Source organism: Acartia tonsa, chromosome 7 (genome assembly GCF_053477335.1).
Source record: "Acartia tonsa isolate MP-2025a chromosome 7, ASM5347733v1, whole genome shotgun sequence".
Classification (NCBI taxonomy): Eukaryota; Metazoa; Arthropoda; class Copepoda; order Calanoida; family Acartiidae; genus Acartia; species Acartia tonsa.
In genome coordinates, this window is record NC_137266.1 from 38,959,708 (window position 1) to 38,979,972 (window position 20,265).

At 29.9% G+C, this 20,265-nt stretch overlaps 1 protein-coding gene across 6 annotated transcripts in view; it reads left to right on the top strand.

The window, feature by feature from the left end:
* The window catches only part of LOC145323722 (uncharacterized), a 174,989-nt gene that overhangs the window by 44,046 nt on the left and 110,678 nt on the right, over positions 1-20,265 (top strand). For all 6 annotated transcript variants that reach the window (XR_013881074.1, XR_013881073.1, XR_013881075.1 and 3 more), the window contains exons 8-9: positions 17,226-17,312; positions 20,083-20,159. Coding sequence is in view for 2 of the 6 variants with exons in the window: in XM_080166204.1 (XP_080022330.1) it covers positions 17,226-17,312; positions 20,083-20,159 (164 nt within the window). In the remaining 4 variants the exon portion in view is untranslated. The remainder of the gene's footprint in view (positions 1-17,225; positions 17,313-20,082; positions 20,160-20,265) is intronic.

Below are 20,265 nucleotides of genomic sequence, written 5' to 3' on the forward strand. Positions count from 1 at the left end.
TCACATGGGAAATTGATATCAAATTGTTCTACCAATGCATTGCAATGTCTGTTCCCTTAAATATTATAATAACTATCACTTAGATTGTTTGCTTTTTCTCATTTTTAAAATCCTTTAAATTTTGAATACGGTTTTCCTTGTTTAAATTTATCTATTTAGCTTTCTAAATATTTGTCTTTTGATATTTTTTGGATTTAATTATCTATCTATCTATTAAAGCAGATAAAAAATTTAGATTAGTAATTATAATTTTAAATATATTGGATTTGATGCCTTTCTTATATAGGAGTTGCAAAAACTTTCTTAGGTGTTTTGATATATATATATTATATATCTTTCTTTCTCTCTTTCTCGATTTCTCGATTTCTTTCTCTTTTTCCTTCTCTCTCTCAATGTCTGTAAAGTAACTGAGAAACTTTGATATTTATGCTTAATATTGAATAAAATATAAATTTACATATATTTATCAGGGTTAAAGAAACATACAGTATTTCTTGTTTTAAAGTAGTGCAGCTGTTCTATAATTTGGTTATGACCGAACGTCAAACAATAACACTTTTCAAATATATTCTATGATTAATGTGTAAATCAATTGGGGAATTAATTTTTATAATAGAGGCTTTCCATAATTTAATATTTGATTTACTGTAAATTGAAAAAAAATAATGTTCATTGACCTGTCCTTATACCCATGATATATTCACATAAAGATGACAATCGTTGGGGTCCTGGGGTGTATGTCTCTACCTGTTTCTACATCATAAAGTCTGCCTATCTTTCTATCTATCTATCTATCGTGTATCTACCTTTTTCTATATCATAAAGTCTAGCTATCATGTTATCTATCTATCTATCTTGTATATACACTTTTCTATATCATAAAGTTTAGATATCTTTCTGTCTATCTATCTATCCACATTTCTGTCTATATATCAATCTTTTATCTACTTACCTTATTCTAAATCATTAAGTCTAGCTATCATGCTATCTATCTATATATCTATCTTGTATATACCTTTTTCTACATCATAAAGTCTAGCTATCTTTCTATCTATCTATCTATCCACATTTCTGTCTATATATCAATCTTTTATCTAACTACCTTATTCTAAATCATAAAGTCTTGCTATCTTTATATCTATCTATTTATCTTGTATTATTCTCTTTCTATATCATAAAGTCTAGCCATCTTTCTATCTATCTTGTATAAACCTATTGATTTTAAATTTTCCTTTTTCTATTTCATAAAGTCTAGCTATCTTTCTGTATGCATTTCTATCTATCCATCTTGTATTCTCTCTCTATCTTTCTTTCTTTCTTTCTCTTTCTCGTTCATTCTCTCGCTCTCTATCCATCTATCTATTTATCTTTTATTCTCTTTTCCTTCTTCATCTCTCTCTCTCTCTCTCTCTCTACTCTAACTGCTTGATTGTAGCCTTTATTGAAAGATTTTAGATGTAAACATAGATAAGTAGACAGTTCACATATAGGAGAGAACAAGGACTTTTATATCCATTAGTAGCGCAGCTACATTCATTTCTCTCTCTCTCTCTCTCTTTCTCTCTCTCTCTCTCTCTCTCTCTCTCTCTCTCTCTCTCTCTCTCTCTCTCTCTCTCTCTCTCTCTCTCTCTCTCTCTCTCTCTCTCTCTCACTGAAAATACCCAGACAGGGAAAAGTCCATTAGTAGCGCAGCTACATTCATTTCTCTCTCTCTCTCTTTCTCTCTCTCTCTCTCTCTCTCTCTCTCTCTCTCTCTCTCTCTCTCTCTCTCTCTCTCTCTCTCTCTCTCTCTCTCCCTCTCTCTCTCACTGAAAATACCCAGACAGGGAAAAGTCAATAGTGCTGAAATTTACACCCCTTAAAGATTCTAATGATACATACAAAGAGCGGGAGAAGATTTTTCTATCATAAATTGTCCTATCACTGTACCCCTTCATATTAACAAACATACTCCCCATATCTAAATCTTAATAACCTCTTCCCTCCCCTATTACAATACTCTTACTTACTACATAATATTACCCCTTGTGATTTTCGCATAACCCTTTTATCCAACTTTTTGCCTAATGATTTTACCCCCCTTCCCTTTCTCTTCTTTCCCAGCTCTTATCAAATTTAAAAGCCCCCCCCCCTCCCCCTTTTTTTCTTATTGACATGGATTATAACTTAAAAGGACTTTACAAAATAAAAGGGTTGTACTTTGGAAATGTGTAGTGTAAAAAAATTATAATTTTTATCGTTTAGTTTTCAAAATATACAAATTTTGCCTCTAAGGTATAATAAGAACATATTTAAATTATCATATGCTTTAAAAACTACGCAATAAAAGATGATAAACTTATTTTTAATATGTACAGTCTTTTTATGCTTAGATTTCATACATAAGGCTAATCTATCCATCAGAAAAGGGATTGGGGAGAGCTTTTCTGAAAACAAATAGTAGAACAGGAAAAACAAATATTAAAGAAGATTTTAAGAAACAAATGAAATGTTTTTGACGTCACAGAACGGGTAAACTACAAAGTCTTTTTTATGTACTTAAACCCTGGGAGGGAGGTGATTTTAGACTGTAAAAACACTGGTAACCAAAATATTAAAATTTTGATTTATTGGTTCTAACTTCTAGTATCCAAAACTTGGACAAAAACTTTCAATTTACAGAAGGGATAATTATGTTTACCATCATTGGGGATAAGTATAAAGTAATTTACAAATGACTTATTTGCAGAGTAGGTTCCCTTTTTGTTGTCTTTGGCTATGACGTGAATTTCCTATTTGTTTATCAGACTACAAGTGCCTTCTAATTCTTTTGATCAGATTGGGGTGTGGGAAGGGGGGAGGGGGGTGGGGTCAGGTGAATGATTGAATGAAAATTGAGGGGAGGGGGGGAGGAGTTTACAAATGATGTAATAAAAGATTTTATAGGAGAAAGAGGGGGGGGGGTGGGTAATTGAAGATAAGAGGGTTGTAAAAAAGGGAGGGGCTGGTCAAACTTTCTATCATATAAACTTATCCTTAATCTCTTCCTCTCTCTCTCTTTTTCTCTCCCTGTCTATCTCTTTTTTCCCCTCTTTCTTTTCTATCACTTCATATCATATTATTGATAAAACATATTGAATGATAATGAATTTTAATCAAATAAACGATTAATTTTCGGCTAGTCAATTTGAAAAAAAGGCTTAACAGAGATGCAATAATACTTTCCTATTTTAGCTGCGCTACTTTTGGGCCATAATTGTATTTGTTTTTATCTCTAAAAAGTCTACTATAACATATTGAATGATAATGAATTTTAATCAAATAAACAATTAATTTTCGGCTAGTCAATTTGAAAAAAAAGGCTTATCAGAGATGCAATAATACTTTCCTACATTAGCTGCGCTACTTTTGGGCCATAATTGTATTTGTTTTTATCTCTATAAAGTTTACAAGTATGATATATGGTTAAAATGTTTAGAAATGAAATTGTTTGTTTATATTCTATTCAGTAGCCGAGTTAGGTCAAAAATGTCAAATGATGTCACAACAAAATAACTAAAAAATCGTCCAATTTTTTTTGTGGAAAAATGTTCGAAAATATGTCAAATGCTTAACAAAAGTCAAAATGTCATTAATATAAATACCAAATTTAAATCTCTAGAAAATGGCTGATCTAACAGAATTTGTTCTCTGTAATGACACTTATTAGGTGGTTTATTTTTTCTACTATCCTCTCATTTCTTTAGAATGCCCCTAGAGGCTTGGGGCAACACAGTTTAGTTAAGATTTAGATCCATAAAAATGAATTCATACTCCAGTAAATAGCTAAACTTAAGATTGTGTTTTTTTTGTTAGCTTACAGGAACACCGTTGGGTGAAACAGGTCATGGCCTGAGTTGACACCTGTTAACTCTTTTTAATAGTTTTTATGCAAATCTACAAAAAGTTTTTTTTTTGACTAGCAAACAATTGATATATTGGAAGTGAAGCTCCTCTGTATTTGTTTGTCTGTCAGTCCATTTATCTGCTATAGAGATTAAATTCTATATGATAATTATGTTTTATCTATCTTTACTACTTTTGTATAATTTTAGATAGCATCTAATTTATAAATCACTTTTCCCACCTGTCTTAATGTTAAAAAAATGCAAAATAAATCAAAGATTTAAATATTCTAAATCTGAATGACATTAATATATTATGTCTTATAATTTTTTAAGGTAAGTTTAACACAAATGTCTAAACATTACCTATAGCTTCATGATAATATTGTTGTTTAAGTAACAGGTTCGAATTTCTGTTTTGTTAAAACTTATTAATTTGTCAATTTTCTATTGGGATCTATTTGGCAATGAATTTATCATGTACATCTTTAATGATTGTAAGCAACAATACCCTTTCTATGATTCAATATTATTGGCTAAAAAGTTAGGACTTTGCTGGTTTCCAATCAAAATTCAATAAAAGTGACCAATGTTTTCTAGCCAACGAATAAGATTTCTTGGTTATAAAACATTGGGTGCAACAGCAATTTACAATCCAATATGCTATCCCTATATGATCAAAGCATTCCCTAAATACAAGAGCCACCAAGAGTAAGAACTTGACACATAATCATCCTCCATTGTTCCATCCCTGCACAACCCAACAATTTGGGGTGTAGTTATTCTCTCATGAATATATTAAGATATGCATCTGGCGCGGCCAGTAGCCAACAGGGATTTAGGGACAGTTTTGCAGCTAGAAACCTATATCTACAACGTATAAACGTTCATTTTAAGAAATATGACTCAATCAAGCGTCTTTGAAGAAAAAAAATTGAAAGAAAAGTTAATATTGAAAAATGTCTTTGGATTTTTCAAAACAGCCTAAATCCATCTACTGGCTTTTGCTACTCTTAAAATTATAAACGAATCTGTTCAGTGGTTTCCAAATTTTACTCAGCACACAAACTTACATGCATTCATCTTATTACTTTACCCAGAATGCCTATACTTTTATTTATAGTAAGCCCAAATACATAATATATTGTTTTTGCATTATTTAGATAAAGTTCAAAATAACATTCTAATCATTTTAAGTACCGCAGCTTCTCTATAACAAAGGTCTGTCTGTTCACCAACAACTTTACTGTACTACAGTCTACTGTTCTTATTTAATCTGGAAATATTGTTAGCTTTTTCATTCATTTGAAACATAATCTACTTTGTTTTTGCAATCTTTATTTTATATATTTTGCTAACTAATCTATCTCTCTATCTGCTTTCTCTTTTAAAATTTTGCAAGTAAAGGCCTTATCATAAAAATGTATCTATCTATCTATCTAAGCTACCAAAAAGGGAGTAGGCTGAAAAAATTTAAAAGTAAGAAAGTATAGTATATAGCCCATATAAAGCTGATTTTATATTTATGTTTATAAATAAATATGTTTTTAAATACAGCAAAACTTTTGGGTTGGAAGGTTTGTTCCCTTTTTTTGGAGGGGGGGAGGGGAGGTTTTCCCTCTTAAGGAGGCTAAATATGCTTCCTAAAAAGTTGTTGAACGTTAGGTAAAGCCTTTTCTGAGATATAGAGACACACAAATCATAAGGCTTAAGTCCTTGATCTGAAACTGTAAGACTTTTAAAAACCATACTTAACCTAACCTAACTTAACATACAGGAAGCATTACATTTTTCTCAAGAATTAAAGGGCAGGCAGTGGTAATTTTTTGGCTTTATTGTGGGAACGTAGCTAATGTATATATTGGGTGTAATCTCATAAAAAGTTTTTACCAAATTTTAACATCAAATGTTAATCTGTAGAACAGATAAAATCAGACACACAGACAGCTAATCGAGAACAGTTTTTAAATCTTCTCCCAAAGCTTATTTCATATTCTGTATAAGGTAACTTAAATATTGAGAGAAAGTAGGGGTTGTAAATTAATTTAACTTAATGTGTATAGTTATAAATTTGTCTCTGAAAACCTTAAATAGCCTAAAACCTGCATTATTTTATTCTTGTCTGAAAATTGTAATCAGAACGGTTTAGCAGTTTATGAGATATAATTTTATATTTATACAGATACACATACATCCTCTTACTTTACTCTATAGGATAGCTGTCTAAATCTATGTGATAAAAGAGATAAAATAAGCATGGCTATAATTTTACTTTTTTTGTCCCAATGAATAAATTATATTTAATCTATATGGATAAAGCATTTGAAATGTTTATTATCTACTTGATTTGTAGTGAGTTAGTTTCAAACAGGCCTTAAAGCGTAAAGCAAAAAGTAATAAAGCAACAAGTTTTAATGTACCTCTTACATTAAAATGATTACAAAAGTGAATATTATATTTTACTGCAAAAAAAGTTATGCTATATCCATTTAATGAAAAATCTGCTATCATTTAAGCCATTAAAAGCGGCCCTTCTTTTTGGCTAGGTCTTTTATCACCAAATAAGTTCCTACATATTTTTTTTGGTGAAATTTTTATAGTTATAGTTTTTTTTTATACATATAAAAGTATTTTTATATAATTCTAGGATTTTTGAATTGAAAAAACCAACTACTACTTTTATATAGGCTCTTTAAGGTGTAGCTTAGATTCATGTTTCTTACATTGTCCTATACCTGTATCTTTGGTTATTATACCTATAAATTTAGACATCTTTCTCTATTGCGTTAAAGTCTACCTTTAATAATAATAACCATAATATAAACATGAAATTACAGACTATTTTATTTACTCTTACAAGTTTAAGAGAAGCTACGCTTCCCATTAATTTAGTTGGTCTGTCCGTCCGTCCGGCTTTGATTGACACGAGGTGAAATGATTATTAGTCAGAAAATAAATTTAGGGAGGGGATATGCACACGCACAAAACTACAAACTAATACTATGTTAAAAAAAAATATTTTTAAAATTGATTAAACTAAAAAGTCTATGTGATAAATTTTATATTAAAAGTTCTTTTCTTACCTCAGAAAATAAGATTGAACTGTAATCAATATAAAAGATTCTTTTCTTTCATAGGAAAAATATTATTTTTAACAATATTGCAAGAACACCTAAATTGGTCAGATAGCTTGACTAAAGGAAGTTGGGTGTATGTGTATTCAATATTGTTAAAATTTAAATACATAAAGCAAATTATTTTATGTTTCATGCCTACCTAAAACCCTTATAACGGCAAAAATAATTGTTTTTCAGCATCAATATTTGAATTATTCTGGTATAATTATTATTTTTGGCAGAATTCAAACTTAGTTTAATTATTTTACCCATTAGGCAAAAAAAACAATAGAGGAGAAGGGGTTAAAAAACTGTACGTCCCCTTTCCAAGAACCCTGTGCCAACTTTCAATTGGGTCTTTGAAAATCAACCTTTAACGTCGGGAATAATAACAAAGCCAAGTCGCTACAAAAGAGCTGAAAGCAATTTGCTAGCAGACGAAAATGGTCCTTAACAGGGGGGTCCAAGTAGTTGTCTGGTTATACATCTATACTATAAATTTATTCATTAAATATTTTGCTATTTTTAAAATGTCTGTCTGTCAGAAACACAAATAGATAGACAGATAGATAGATAGATAGACAGATAGATGGATGGATGTAAGGGGGAGGGGCAATAGGCACACATCTCACAACATTTTGATTAGTTTTCCGCCCATTTGGAAATTAACAACAATATGCGGGCTTTATACATTTGTGCTAGTCTCATAATAGCAATATTTATTTGGATTCTTTCTATGAATTTCAATCCTTGCATTTGGTCTCCAGAAACAACAATTTTTAAAAGCGAAGCTTTTCTATAATTAGGGTCGGTCCGTCCGTACGTCCGTCCGTAACGGATAGCTTTTTTCGTTAATTTAGACATGTTAGAATTGTCCTATCGATTTCAAATTTTGCATGATGATTCCTTTAGTAGTTAGGTACGATTTAGAAAGCGTAGCAACTCTATAATCATTTCCAAAATGTCCGTACGTCCATTTTAAACATGTTGATTTTTTTACTTTTTTAAATAGCTTTTTTCGTTAATTTAGGGATGTTAGAATAGTCCTATCGATTTCAAATTTTGCATGGTGATTCCTGTAATAGTTAGGTACGAGTTAGAAAGCGTAGCAACTCTATAATCATCACCAGAATGTCCGTACGTCCATTTTAAAATTGTTGATTTTTTAAACATTTTTAACAACAAATTTGTTTGTGACCTATTTATCCGATTGGTCTGATTTTTGGTATACTGATTCCTGGGACAACAAAGTACAATATTATTAGCAAAGCAACTCTATAATCAAGTCCTAAAAATGTAAGTATGTCCATAATCATTATCCTGTATCAAGCAGTTTTTCAACAAATTTAATTACAATTTTGCTTTGACTCTTATACATTCGCATTATGATTATTCAGTTCTGACATTATACAAGTGTTAATGTCCGTTTGTCCTACCGTTTCAGAGCTTCGCTTTTATGGATGTTGTCATCCTTGTTAATTTTAAAATCGTAGCAAAATTTAGTCTTGTTGGTATGACAGCTTTTTAAAAGAAAATTTCAAATATTATGCAGATTTTTCCTATTGACTTGGATTCTTTAAATATTGATCCATAGGGCAATTGTGTACACTGTCTGAAGCTTGTTGTATTTGTAAGTAGATGTTGGACATTGAATTTACTTTTATGGATGTTTTCATCTTTGTTTTGTTAAGTATCTCTAACTATAACCCTATTTATATACAAAGAAGGGGGGGGGCTGCATTCATATTCAAAGTAATATATAAAACTGGACATCTCCTGCTAATAACAAAGAAGGGGTGACTGGACACCCCCCGCTAATATCTTATGTTAAACTAATTTTCTGGCTATTTAAACCCCATTCTTTAGGCTGTGTAATGAATCCATTTCTTATAGTCATCAAGTATTTCACGCAACAAGGATGATTTTGTCAATAAGTAGCAAAGATATCAAATCTGCAAAAAGATACCTTACATATAAAGTAGATATGCTTGGGATATTTAATCTCTTAAAAACTCGATATATTTTATGTTAACGATAATTTCTTAAATTAGTTGTTTTTTAAATAGGTTTTCTTATTTTGGAATATCACTCCCTTTTGGCAAAATCCACCTTTAAAGAGAACATTAAATTTAAGGTTGCCTTTTTTTCGCCAAAAATGACTATTATTATCCTCGTTCAAGTTGCATATTTACTGCAAATTAAAGCATGACTCATACTCACATATAAATAAACAAATCAGAACCGGATTTTCGCCACATAATTATAGGTCCATCCTTGGTTTTTTCATGCCTAAGCATTGCAGTATCATTTTTGCTGTAGCTTGTCTGGTTTAATATTGTGATTTTACTGTTGAAAGAAGTATTAGAAATGGAAGTTTTAAAGGTTTACAACTCTTGTATTATACTTGCAAATTGTAGCCCTTGACTGTAGCGTGCTTACAAACAAACATTGCATTGATACAGGGATCTAAAGGGATAAGACAATGGACAATAAATTGATGTACAAGATTATCCCCAATATTCCCTCTTGTGTAGATTACATTTAGGCATTAAAACGTTTGGATAATCAACTTAATGAGCCAACCTATCAAAATTTAATCAAAGTCCCCAAGGTTGTTGAGCCAACGAATAATAAAACGTTGTTATAAAACTTTTGGGACTAGTGTAATAAATAGCCCAATGTCCTCTTCCTCCCTGGCTTTGATAACTTTGAGAAATATGTCCATTCTTCAATACTTATGCAAGAAAGCTTGATCCTCGTAGTTATCAATTTTGGGGAGAATGGTTATATCAAGTTTTATAGTCTATACATGATAACACTTTAGACTATACTACAACAAGAAAAAGATCTATAAATAAAAAATACGCTACCTAAAACTTTCCCTAATAGCAGATTCGCTATTCAAAATTTGACTGTTTTGTGAGAATGTTTTTATTAGATATTTATGGTGTATATTAGCCTAGAATATTTAAGTATGCCCGCGAGGCGTCATAATTTTTATACAAGCAGTAGCGAAGCTACTAGTAATAGTCATGTATGTACGTTAGTTGTCACTATTAGACAACAGGTAGCAATTGATTTCTTAAAAATACCTTCCTCATACGACCTAAAGCCATAATGGTATTTATTCTTTAATAATTTATTATTTTATTGAAACTTATATATCCTTTTATCCCTGGGTATTGTCGAATTTATGATTTTAATAATTTTACTCATTTTATGACTTTGGCTTATTGTTTTTTTTTTCTTCTCAATTCTATATAACAAAAATAAAGATAGCCTTGGTGCTGTTATTATATCAACATGATACTAAAAAAGTAATAGGCCAATATATGTAAAGATAAGAACTTTGTAGGTTTAGGTTTCTAGTATCAACTTAAATTCTTAAATCTTAAGATTAGCATTATATAAGAGATTCTATTCGAAATCTAAAGCTGAAGAAAACTAAAAAAAGCATTAATCTCATTTCAATTTTACCGCGAAGTTTCCACAAAACAGCAGATTTTGCTTTTTAGCCGATTGTTTATTTTATCTACATTGAGCTTGATTTTATCTACATTTCTTTCTTTAGATTATTACTTACAAAATGCAAAATTTAACATAATTATTGGAGAAAGAATTATTTGTAAATTTAATTGGTCAATATAAATGTATACTGGCTTATCATTGGTCATTTGAATTGTATGAAGTAATTTTTTATTAGGCACTATTTGCTGCTTTAAAAGTTTTTTTGTTTGTGATGACACCTCTGATGCCTAAAAATTGTTTCCACCAATTGAACAAAAATTCAAGAAATTTGAGCAGGGAAATTCCAATCACCAAATTTTAGTAGCGCAGCTACTCTGTATATCCGTCTGTACGTCATAAAAAGTAATTTTTTGCAATTTTCATTAAAACATCTGATTGGTCGGTTCATTTGGTTGAGTTTCCAAACGTTTCAACCACTAATTGTAAACTTCAGAAAGGGTAATTTTGTAAATCATCATTTGTGACGAATATTAATTTATTGGTTATTTTCTTATCACTTTAGATCACTGTATAATTGTCCTTGTTATTTTTTAATAGGGAAACAAAAAGGCCAAATTTGAGAGTTGGGGGTCAAAAAATCTACAAAAAAAATTTGAAGTAAAAATTTGTCTTTTTTCTAATATGATTAAATTTGATTAGAATAACGTATTACCTTTCTCTATTACGTAAATTAAAGACAAACGTACAGACTCTGTTTATAGAGTTGCAGCTCTACTAATAATTATAGAAAACTATTTGTATCATTAAATAATTATAGCTTAGCTGTTATTAAACAGAGTACAGGGACTTATATTCTAAAAATCAAATAACATTATAGGTCTGTTTTTTTGTACATACAATGAATGTTTTAAGCATAATATCGACACAAATGTCAGTCAAATCAGCCTTTTAAAACGTATAATGATTATCAATTATCCTATACTATTAAGTAGTGAGTTTTTATGTCCTAAGCTTTAGAATTCAATAAATACTGAAATTATTTAGTTCTTCTTATTTTGAAAGCTTCATATTAGTGATGGTTTTAGATTTAAGGATGGTTTTACGCTACTTATATGCCTCCATCTTTCCTTTTTGATTAGAGAGCCTCTAGATCCTAAGGGAGTATATCATTCCAGGAGTTGCAGGTCCTATAAGTTTTAGTGGCGAAGCTACGCTACAAATACGTTTTAAAAATACTTGTCGGTTTTAGTGGTAGATTGACTTTTAATGAGCGGCGGAATCTAACCTAATTGTGCTCATTTATAATCATTATCAGTCACTAATAACCAGGGATAAAAGGGATAGGATGTCATATTAATATTTCCTCTAATTCTTCTCATTTATCAGTCACTAATAACCAGGAATATATGGAATAGGATTTGAAATCAACCTTCATGCAATTCATATAAGGGAAAATTTTGGGTTGGGAGTCTTGGAGCTATATGGGTGAAGATTTATTTATTTTCCATTACCCCTACGTCCCTGATTTATTTGAGACTTTTTAGGTGTGATTTCAAACCCGCAAATATGCCTTTTTTGATGGCAAAATAAGAATATATCAATAATAGTGTCATTATTAGTATAGCGATATGTTAAGGCTTAATAACACATCTAGTGTAAATATTTAGCAAAATATGTTAAAATTGACTTTAATCTGAAATAAAATTTTGCTATTTAAAGCAACTGAATTTAAACTTGATCTTAAAAAAACACTCTTAATTGGTATTAATCTAAAATGTTGGTTCTACAGATCACCTGTGACCATCGTTATAATTAAAAGTACATTTCAAGTTTAAGTTTTAAGAAAATTTATTTAATAAATGGTTAGGAAACTTCTAGGAAAAGAATCATCTAGTAAAAAGGGAAAGTAGTCTTTCTTTAAGAAAATGGGTTAAATCTGAAAACTTTATGGTATACTAGCTAGTCAAATACATATTTTAAAAAGATAAACCATAATAATCTACAGGTTTTGTACATTTTGTAAACAGTTTTTATTTATTTGTAACTCCATAAAATCTGCAGTGTTTTATATTCGGAATTAAGAGGATGTCATTCTTTGTGTGTTTGTCTGTATCTTACCATTGGACCAATATAGTTCTTCTTTACGGCGAAGGTTTTTTATATAACTATTTTGGGAAGGGAACCTCCCCTGACCTTACATAAACTAAAACTGTATAAATTTTAAGATCAACAATTGTTCCTTTTTTGATATTTTTTAAGTCGGGTATTTTTAGGATAGTCGACACGAAACATTTTTACTTAGACGTAATCATTGGCAGCAAAAGTTTATGGAAAAAAATAGAATATATTTTTAAAATTTTTAATGACTAGTTGATTTTTAGGCGATTTTAATAAAAGGACATCAACAAAAGAATTAGAAAATATTTCGCTAGGGTTTTCAATATACATGCTTGTGACTTTACAATTAGGAAAAACGTACAGACAAGATTTAATTACAGAGAAGATGTTTTCCTGAAGATAAGTTTATTTATGAAAAAGAATTTGCAAAATTATATATCTGAACAAAATCTTAATAGATCATCGAATAATTACTAAAATAGTATACACACAAAATTAGGACTGGAATTATACTATCAAAGTAAACGACCTTTTCGATTGTATTATTTGGGACGTTCTAAAAGATTTCTTGTGGAAATCGATGGACAACCAAAATTGTGTTGTTAAGGTTTAAAACAAATTTGGCAAGAGTTTTAAAATTAAGTGTGCCTTAAATTCCGCATTTCGGAATAGTTGCAATATAATTAGCATATGATTACGGAGAGGGGGGGGGGGTGTTATGTAATATTTATATGAAAGCAATAGGATCTGTGTTTATGTGTAAAAGATCTCGCTCACCGCTGAACCAGAAAGGTTCTCCTTTACTATGTAGCTTCTCATAGCTTCTAGGAAGGTTTATAACAGTAGAGCAATCTCCAAAAGATATCTTTTTAAAACTATTAATATAATGGAGGCCTCTAGGGGCAAAGTCGCTAGTAAGGGAAAATTAGCTGATTGTTGCAATAATTTGCGACACCTATTATTTGTTAATGTAATAATGTGGGGAAGGTTAGGCACACCGAGGAAATTATCCCCTAAAGGTGAATTCACTTCTGAATATCTTAAACTCTGGGATGTAAGGATAGACCACTGGTAGTTAAAATTAATCCCAATTCTATGCAAAATTTAAACCTTTTTGGCTATATATGTTTTAAATTTTAGAGATAATTTGTTTATAGTTTATTTCTATCTTTATCTCTCTGAAAAAAAAACAAAAAACTTCGAAGTATGCGAATGGTTAACAAGGTATAATATAGCCTAAAACCTACTTCAGATTCTTATAAGGCTTGATTGTAAAGCAATGCCGAATTAGTTAAGTTGTATAATAGTAAATATTAATGGACATATTACTATCTTTCGAAATTAAATATGAAAATTATAATTGTAAAAAAAGATAGAAAGATAGTTAGGGATAGCAATTATCAATACATCAGATAGCAAATTTTACTTTTTCTACCTTTAGTATTATCAAATATTTAAGATTTAGGCAAAGATAACAAAACAGCAAAAAGAACAGGGAGGGAGAGGACATTCAGTGTTAAATTAATCTACGCACTTTTCTTTTGAAACATGTTTACCTCTTTATACCTTGCAGAAGGGATAAAAAGTTTGAAGCAGGGAAAAATAAACCAACGAATACAATTTTTGTAAAGCAGTGGCATAACTAAAGATGCTAAATTCGATTGTTCTCCTTTTATGTCAGATGTGTGAAATTTTGAGTGTCTCTCTGAATGGTTACTAACATATTTTTCTCATACTAATTATTTTTCTTCTTGAAATGGATGTATGAACATAAAATGTTAAAAGTAAGAAATCAGATTTTGAAGTTCTGGTATATTTTACTGAAATTGAAAATCATAGAAGAATTAAGCCTAAAAATACAAATCATACATAGAAACAAACAGGTTAAAAAATATCAACAAATAGACAGAAAGACATTAGACTTAACAAAGAGACAAACAGAAAGACAGACAGACAAACCACCATTTGTGCAATATTTATCCATCTTAAGTGATTAAACCCCCTACAGTTTTTCAAACAGTGCTCTTTCAATTTAGCAAATTGCAATTCATCTTAAAAAAGCAATTTTAGGACAATATGAAATGATCGTTACTGCAGCTATATGAAAATTATTGAGGGGAAGATTTAGTTGTAGATTTTTATATCTCCTACTTTTTAAAAGTATTTTGGTATTAGAATAGGTTGCTACTGATTAATTGCAACTAGAAGGCAAAAACATCTTTTCAAACGATGGGTCAATTTATAGCTTCTTTTCTCCTCTGCGGATTTTCCCTTGCACTATAGAAAATTATGATTAAATTTGGGCTTTTTAAAATCAAAAGCTTCTTTATGTCTTTAAGCACAATCAAAATATATTCAACATACTTAATCGATTTAGTTCATGTTACAATTAAAGCATAATTTGTATTTACCCACTTTATTTAGATGTCATACAAAAATTGTAGGTTTCAATTTTATTAGATCAAACTAGATAAATATAAAAAAAGGGCTAATACATGGAATTATAATTTAAATAAATATACAACCTTTTCCCCTCCGCTATATTAATTTATTTCCCATTGTCCTATCTATTTAGCTAAAAAAAAACTCCATAAATAATGCACTGTGCAACCCCCAAAAAGAAAAACCAACAAACACTTTTTTTTGTTTGGCGTGGCTAAATTCTGATTTATGCTGATACCAAATGGCACTCTTAAACTCTAAATACCCCCATGTACTCAGTTAATAGCGGACAATTAGAATCAAATACCAGAGCATTAAAATTTTAATAGCCAAACACATAATATAAATAATGTATATTTGTTATTTATACCTTTTTTATTGTGATCTACTTGTTGTATGGAGAAAAAGGAAAACAGCGCAAAAAATTGTAATTGAAATACATTTGTCCGTTAGAAAAACTATGCTGTAATTGTTTAGGGTGTTTGCTTTATGGAGCTACACTTGTATTGAAAAAAATAACTTAACTAACAGTATTATTATACTCACTAGCAATTGTACCATTAGCATCTAGGGACTCTTATACAAAGAGGGAGGGGCAGAAAAATGCTTTAAAAGACCTATTTAACCGTAATATACGTGGTTATATTGACAGGGGGAAATTTTCGTCAATTTAACTTGCTATTATGGACCTCATTTAATGGTCAGTTCGTTAATCCAGTAGGAGGGGAGGAGATGGGGTAAAGGGGTCCATAACTTTATCAGAAGGCATGAAAATCTGGTGCAACATCCAAGTAATAATATATCGATTACCAGTATATATTTAAAATGCAAAGAGACAAATTTTAAGTTATACTCTTTGCAAGATAAAAAAAATATATAATGAATAAAATTTAAATGAATAAATTTAATAAGTTTGTTAAAATATGAAAATATATAAGCTAAGATTATTTAAAACATATGTTTTATAAGAATTGGATATAAATTTTCATTGTCACTAGATATTTATTTTTATTTATACTACATTTTATATATACTCAGGGAGGGAAGGGATAAGTGTAGTTAAATTAATTTCAAACCTTTCTTCATCCCGAAATGGCAAAAATACTTGATTATATAAATGAGAATTGGGAGAAAGTTTAATTTACCATCTATTGTGCTATCCCCGATTTCATATCATACAGAGTTCATTATTTTCATGAAACGGGATTTATTATATCCTTCGATTTAAGTCATGTAATGTTTAATTTTGTTTCTAATTTTTAGGAAAAGAAAGGAATGTAGATTAAGATTGTCCACTTCTTCCCTTGAATAAAACTTCACTAAAAAGTAACATTTAATTGATTTAAATTGCTGATGACATATCCCTGAATATTTCTAACAAATGTTAAAATTTTCAATAATTCTTTGTTTTGATTTCAGTGTTTATATTGAAGAGTGTTATAAATTAATAAAATGCATAAAATATAAAATTTTTATTCGTTAATTTATAAAACTGATTTCTTACTTATCAAATGGAAGGGAGAAGCCAACGACAACTTGAATCAATCTACTCGTTCTTTATATTTCCAAAACAAAATAAATGCAAGAATGAATAAAATATTATGAAAATAATTTACAGTAAATCGTCTTGTCATATCCCTTATGATTCCTGATTGCTATCCTAAAAGGTCTAGCGATCAGCTGTTTCTAAAGGTAAATAAAAAATCAGCTGAATTTTTAGTAAACAGTGTTTGTTTTCTTGTTAAATAAATGGCAAAGATTGACTATTTGAGTTAGCAAGATGCTTTTGTTAGATCCAGGTATGTAAAAAAAGATTTATGAATATTAAATGAAATAACAAAAATTAATCAAGCACAATTAAATAAAGTATACTAAATTGATAATCGCGCGGCCAGCCAAAAAGTATAATTTAATATTGAAAGATGTATTGCCTAAAATAAATATACCAACTTAAAAGCAATTATTTTTTTTCTTTAAATTGAAATTTGATTGTTATATGATTAGATTTCTATTACGTTTCAATGGTTTTCTTTAAAAATTAGAATTAATATTCAAAAGTTAAAAGTTTCCTATAAAGTGTATCCGTAAAGTATCCCTTAAGTGTTTCTAAAGATATCTCTAAAACTATCTCCAAATTAAAGTGTTTCTAAATTGAAGTATCCCTAAAAGTAAAACTACCATTTTCTCGCTGAATCTAACATGATTTTATTTGTTTCAGAAGTAAGAGTGTACAATGGAACAGGGGATGTTCACCAGCTTTTGTCAGCTTCGCAGATAATGACAGCCACTACACAAGCTGCTTTAGGTATCCAGATAGATAGATAGCCAGCTAGCAAGTTATCTAGATAGATGGATTAATAGTATGTACGTAAATTGTCAGCCTCGCTGATAATGACAGCCACTATACAAGCTGCTTATGGTATACAGATAGCCAGCTAGATATATAGATAGTCAGCTAGATTGCTAGATGGCTAGCTAGATAGATATAAAAATGGCCTGATTGCAAAGTTAAAATTTATAGGGAGTTATAGATCATAGATTTTTTATTTTTGTACATTATATAAAGCCAATCAGATAAATGTTTGATCCCAAAATTATCAAACTTATATTTGACACAGCTAGTTATATATTTCCACCCCCTTATTTAATGTTTTCCTTAATGTTAATGTTATCAAAAGATGTTAAAATTTACATTTTTTACCCATTAGCGTAAACAAAAAGAAGTGTATTTTTTGTGCTTATTATTGCGATTTGTTTTAACCCCCTCCCCCTCCCCCCCTGGAATAAATATTAATCTATTAGACGGAAAAAGTAATTTAACAAGAAGCTTCTATTCTAAGTTTCTCATCCTACTGTTTTACAGTGTACTATTCTTTTTTAATAATCTAAATATTGTTAGCTTGATGTTTCTAAAAGATGGGTCTTTTTCAACTGAAAAGGAAATCTCTCAAAAATGCATACATTTTTATTCATTGACAAATTAGGTTTAAAATTCATGAAAAATTCTTGCAGTATAAACACGATATATAAGGACTTTTGTGGCTACTTTATTTATTCTATATATAACCGTATGGTCCTTTTTTAAAATGAAAAATAGCCTAAAACCATACAAGGTCCAACGTAAAGCTTTTCTAGAAGTTACAAAACATAATTCATCTCTTTTTTGATATCTTAAAGGACGAACAAACACACATACCCCCAACTACTTTAAAATAATGTTATTGTCTTGAAAAGGGTTAAAAAATAAAAATTTTGAAATGTTTAAAAATGTGTTTGCTCAAGATTGAACATGTGATTCCCATTCAAACTTTATAATGGAGGTCTTACAAAAATCGCTAGCAGACAATTTAAAAAATAAATATTGCAGCTGGTCTATAATTAAGAAATATCATTAAGTCTGATAAAAACAACTTAAATCAATATTATATATAATTTTTGTCTGATATGTAGGGTTAAAAAATGGAAATATATTACATATGGACCTTGCTAAAAAAAGAAGGAAAAATTATAGATATTTTTTATATTTTTGTGAGACCACCATCGCACATACACACATTGTCATTCTTAACAAATTTCCAACCCACTCAATTTTTTTAATCCTCCCGCTTATTTCTGCTTTCTCCTTCCCAATTCTTTTTCTGTATAAAGGCGCTTTCCCTTTTTCGTTATCCTATTATATAAAGTAGTAAACGTTTTTTGTCTGTCCCAAAGGATCTCGCTAACCGCTGAACCGATATTGTTGTCCTTTATAGTAAAGCTTCTTAAAGGTCCTGGGAAGGTTTTTAACTATTTTTTGGGAGGGTTCGACACCCCCTTCCCCCCAAAAAATATTTTTTTAACTCTTCTGAAACTTAAATTTAAATGGGATAAGGTGAACTTTTTCCCCTCCTATATACCAGTGCCCCTAGAGGCTTCTAGGGGGTGTAGCCGCTAGTATTTAATAAAATAGGGATAGTTAAAATTTCATTTCTAAGTGGCCATAAAATTCATTTTTAGCATTAAAGTATACAATATATTGCTTTCGTTTTAATCAAAAACATAAAATAATATGCACGGATTTAAAGGCCGATAAATTGATATGCATCACCATTCCAGATACACAAAATTACCCCCTTCTGTCGTTTACAATTAGTGGTTGAAACGTTTGGAAACCCAAATTAATGAAACAACCAATAAAAATTTAATAAAAGTCCCCAAAGTTGTTGAGCCAACGAATAAGAAAACGTTAGTTTAAGCTCTGGGTAATAGAGTTAATAAACAGCCTAATGTCCCGTCCCTCCTTGAATAATACGGAATTTAAAAAACTGTTTTTTAAACGGCGGAAAAGGGCTCTCAATTGTCTAGGATTTTTGTGCACTAGCACATTTTTTGGCTTTTTTACTTATTATTTTTCTGAGTATTACACACATATTTTAAGCTTCATAACAAAAATAGAAAAATAAACAAAACTGAGAAAATTGACAGATTTTTAGCATTAATGAAAAACATCTTTTTTTTATTATTAGGCATATTTCATTGATTGATTCATTTAAAATTGATCATTATATTTGTGATATTATGTTAGTTTTTTATTACGATAAACGTTTGTGTTTATTAAAAAGCATTTTTACGTCTTATTATTGTAACTTTGACATTATGACAGCCTTTTTATTTATAAAAAAATGTTCCATTAAAGTAGGACATCTGCCATACTTAGGCTAGGATAATTATAAGCAATATCTGGTTAAAAATTCGTGTCAGCTATATGACAATAAAATTTCAACCTATTTAATGACATGGATATCATTCTAAAAATATTTCTCACTAACCTTTAGTTGTATCTCATCCCTGTACAGTACACCAATTCTAAGGGAGGAAGGGGACAATGACTGTTTATTACACTAGTTCCCAAAGTTTTATATAAACGTTTCTTGTTCGTTTGCTTATCAACATTGGGTTGAATTTTGATTGGTTGTTTCATTACGTTTAGTGTTCAAACATTTTAACTACTAATTATTACAGAAGGGGTAATTTTGTGTATCATCATTGGTTATTGTCTTATTCATCTAGATTCCTGAATATTTATGTAATTTCAGAAAGTGTACTAGATTGTGTGAAGACTGAACCCGAGGACCTGACTGGTGCTAACACCAGAAATAGATCTGACCAAGAGGTAACTCATTTTTTTTCTAAAGGAAGCCTGCAGGAAATACACCGCTTTAACAGCTGAAGAAAGACTAGCACATGTATATTCAATACCCCAAATTTGAAGCTTCCGG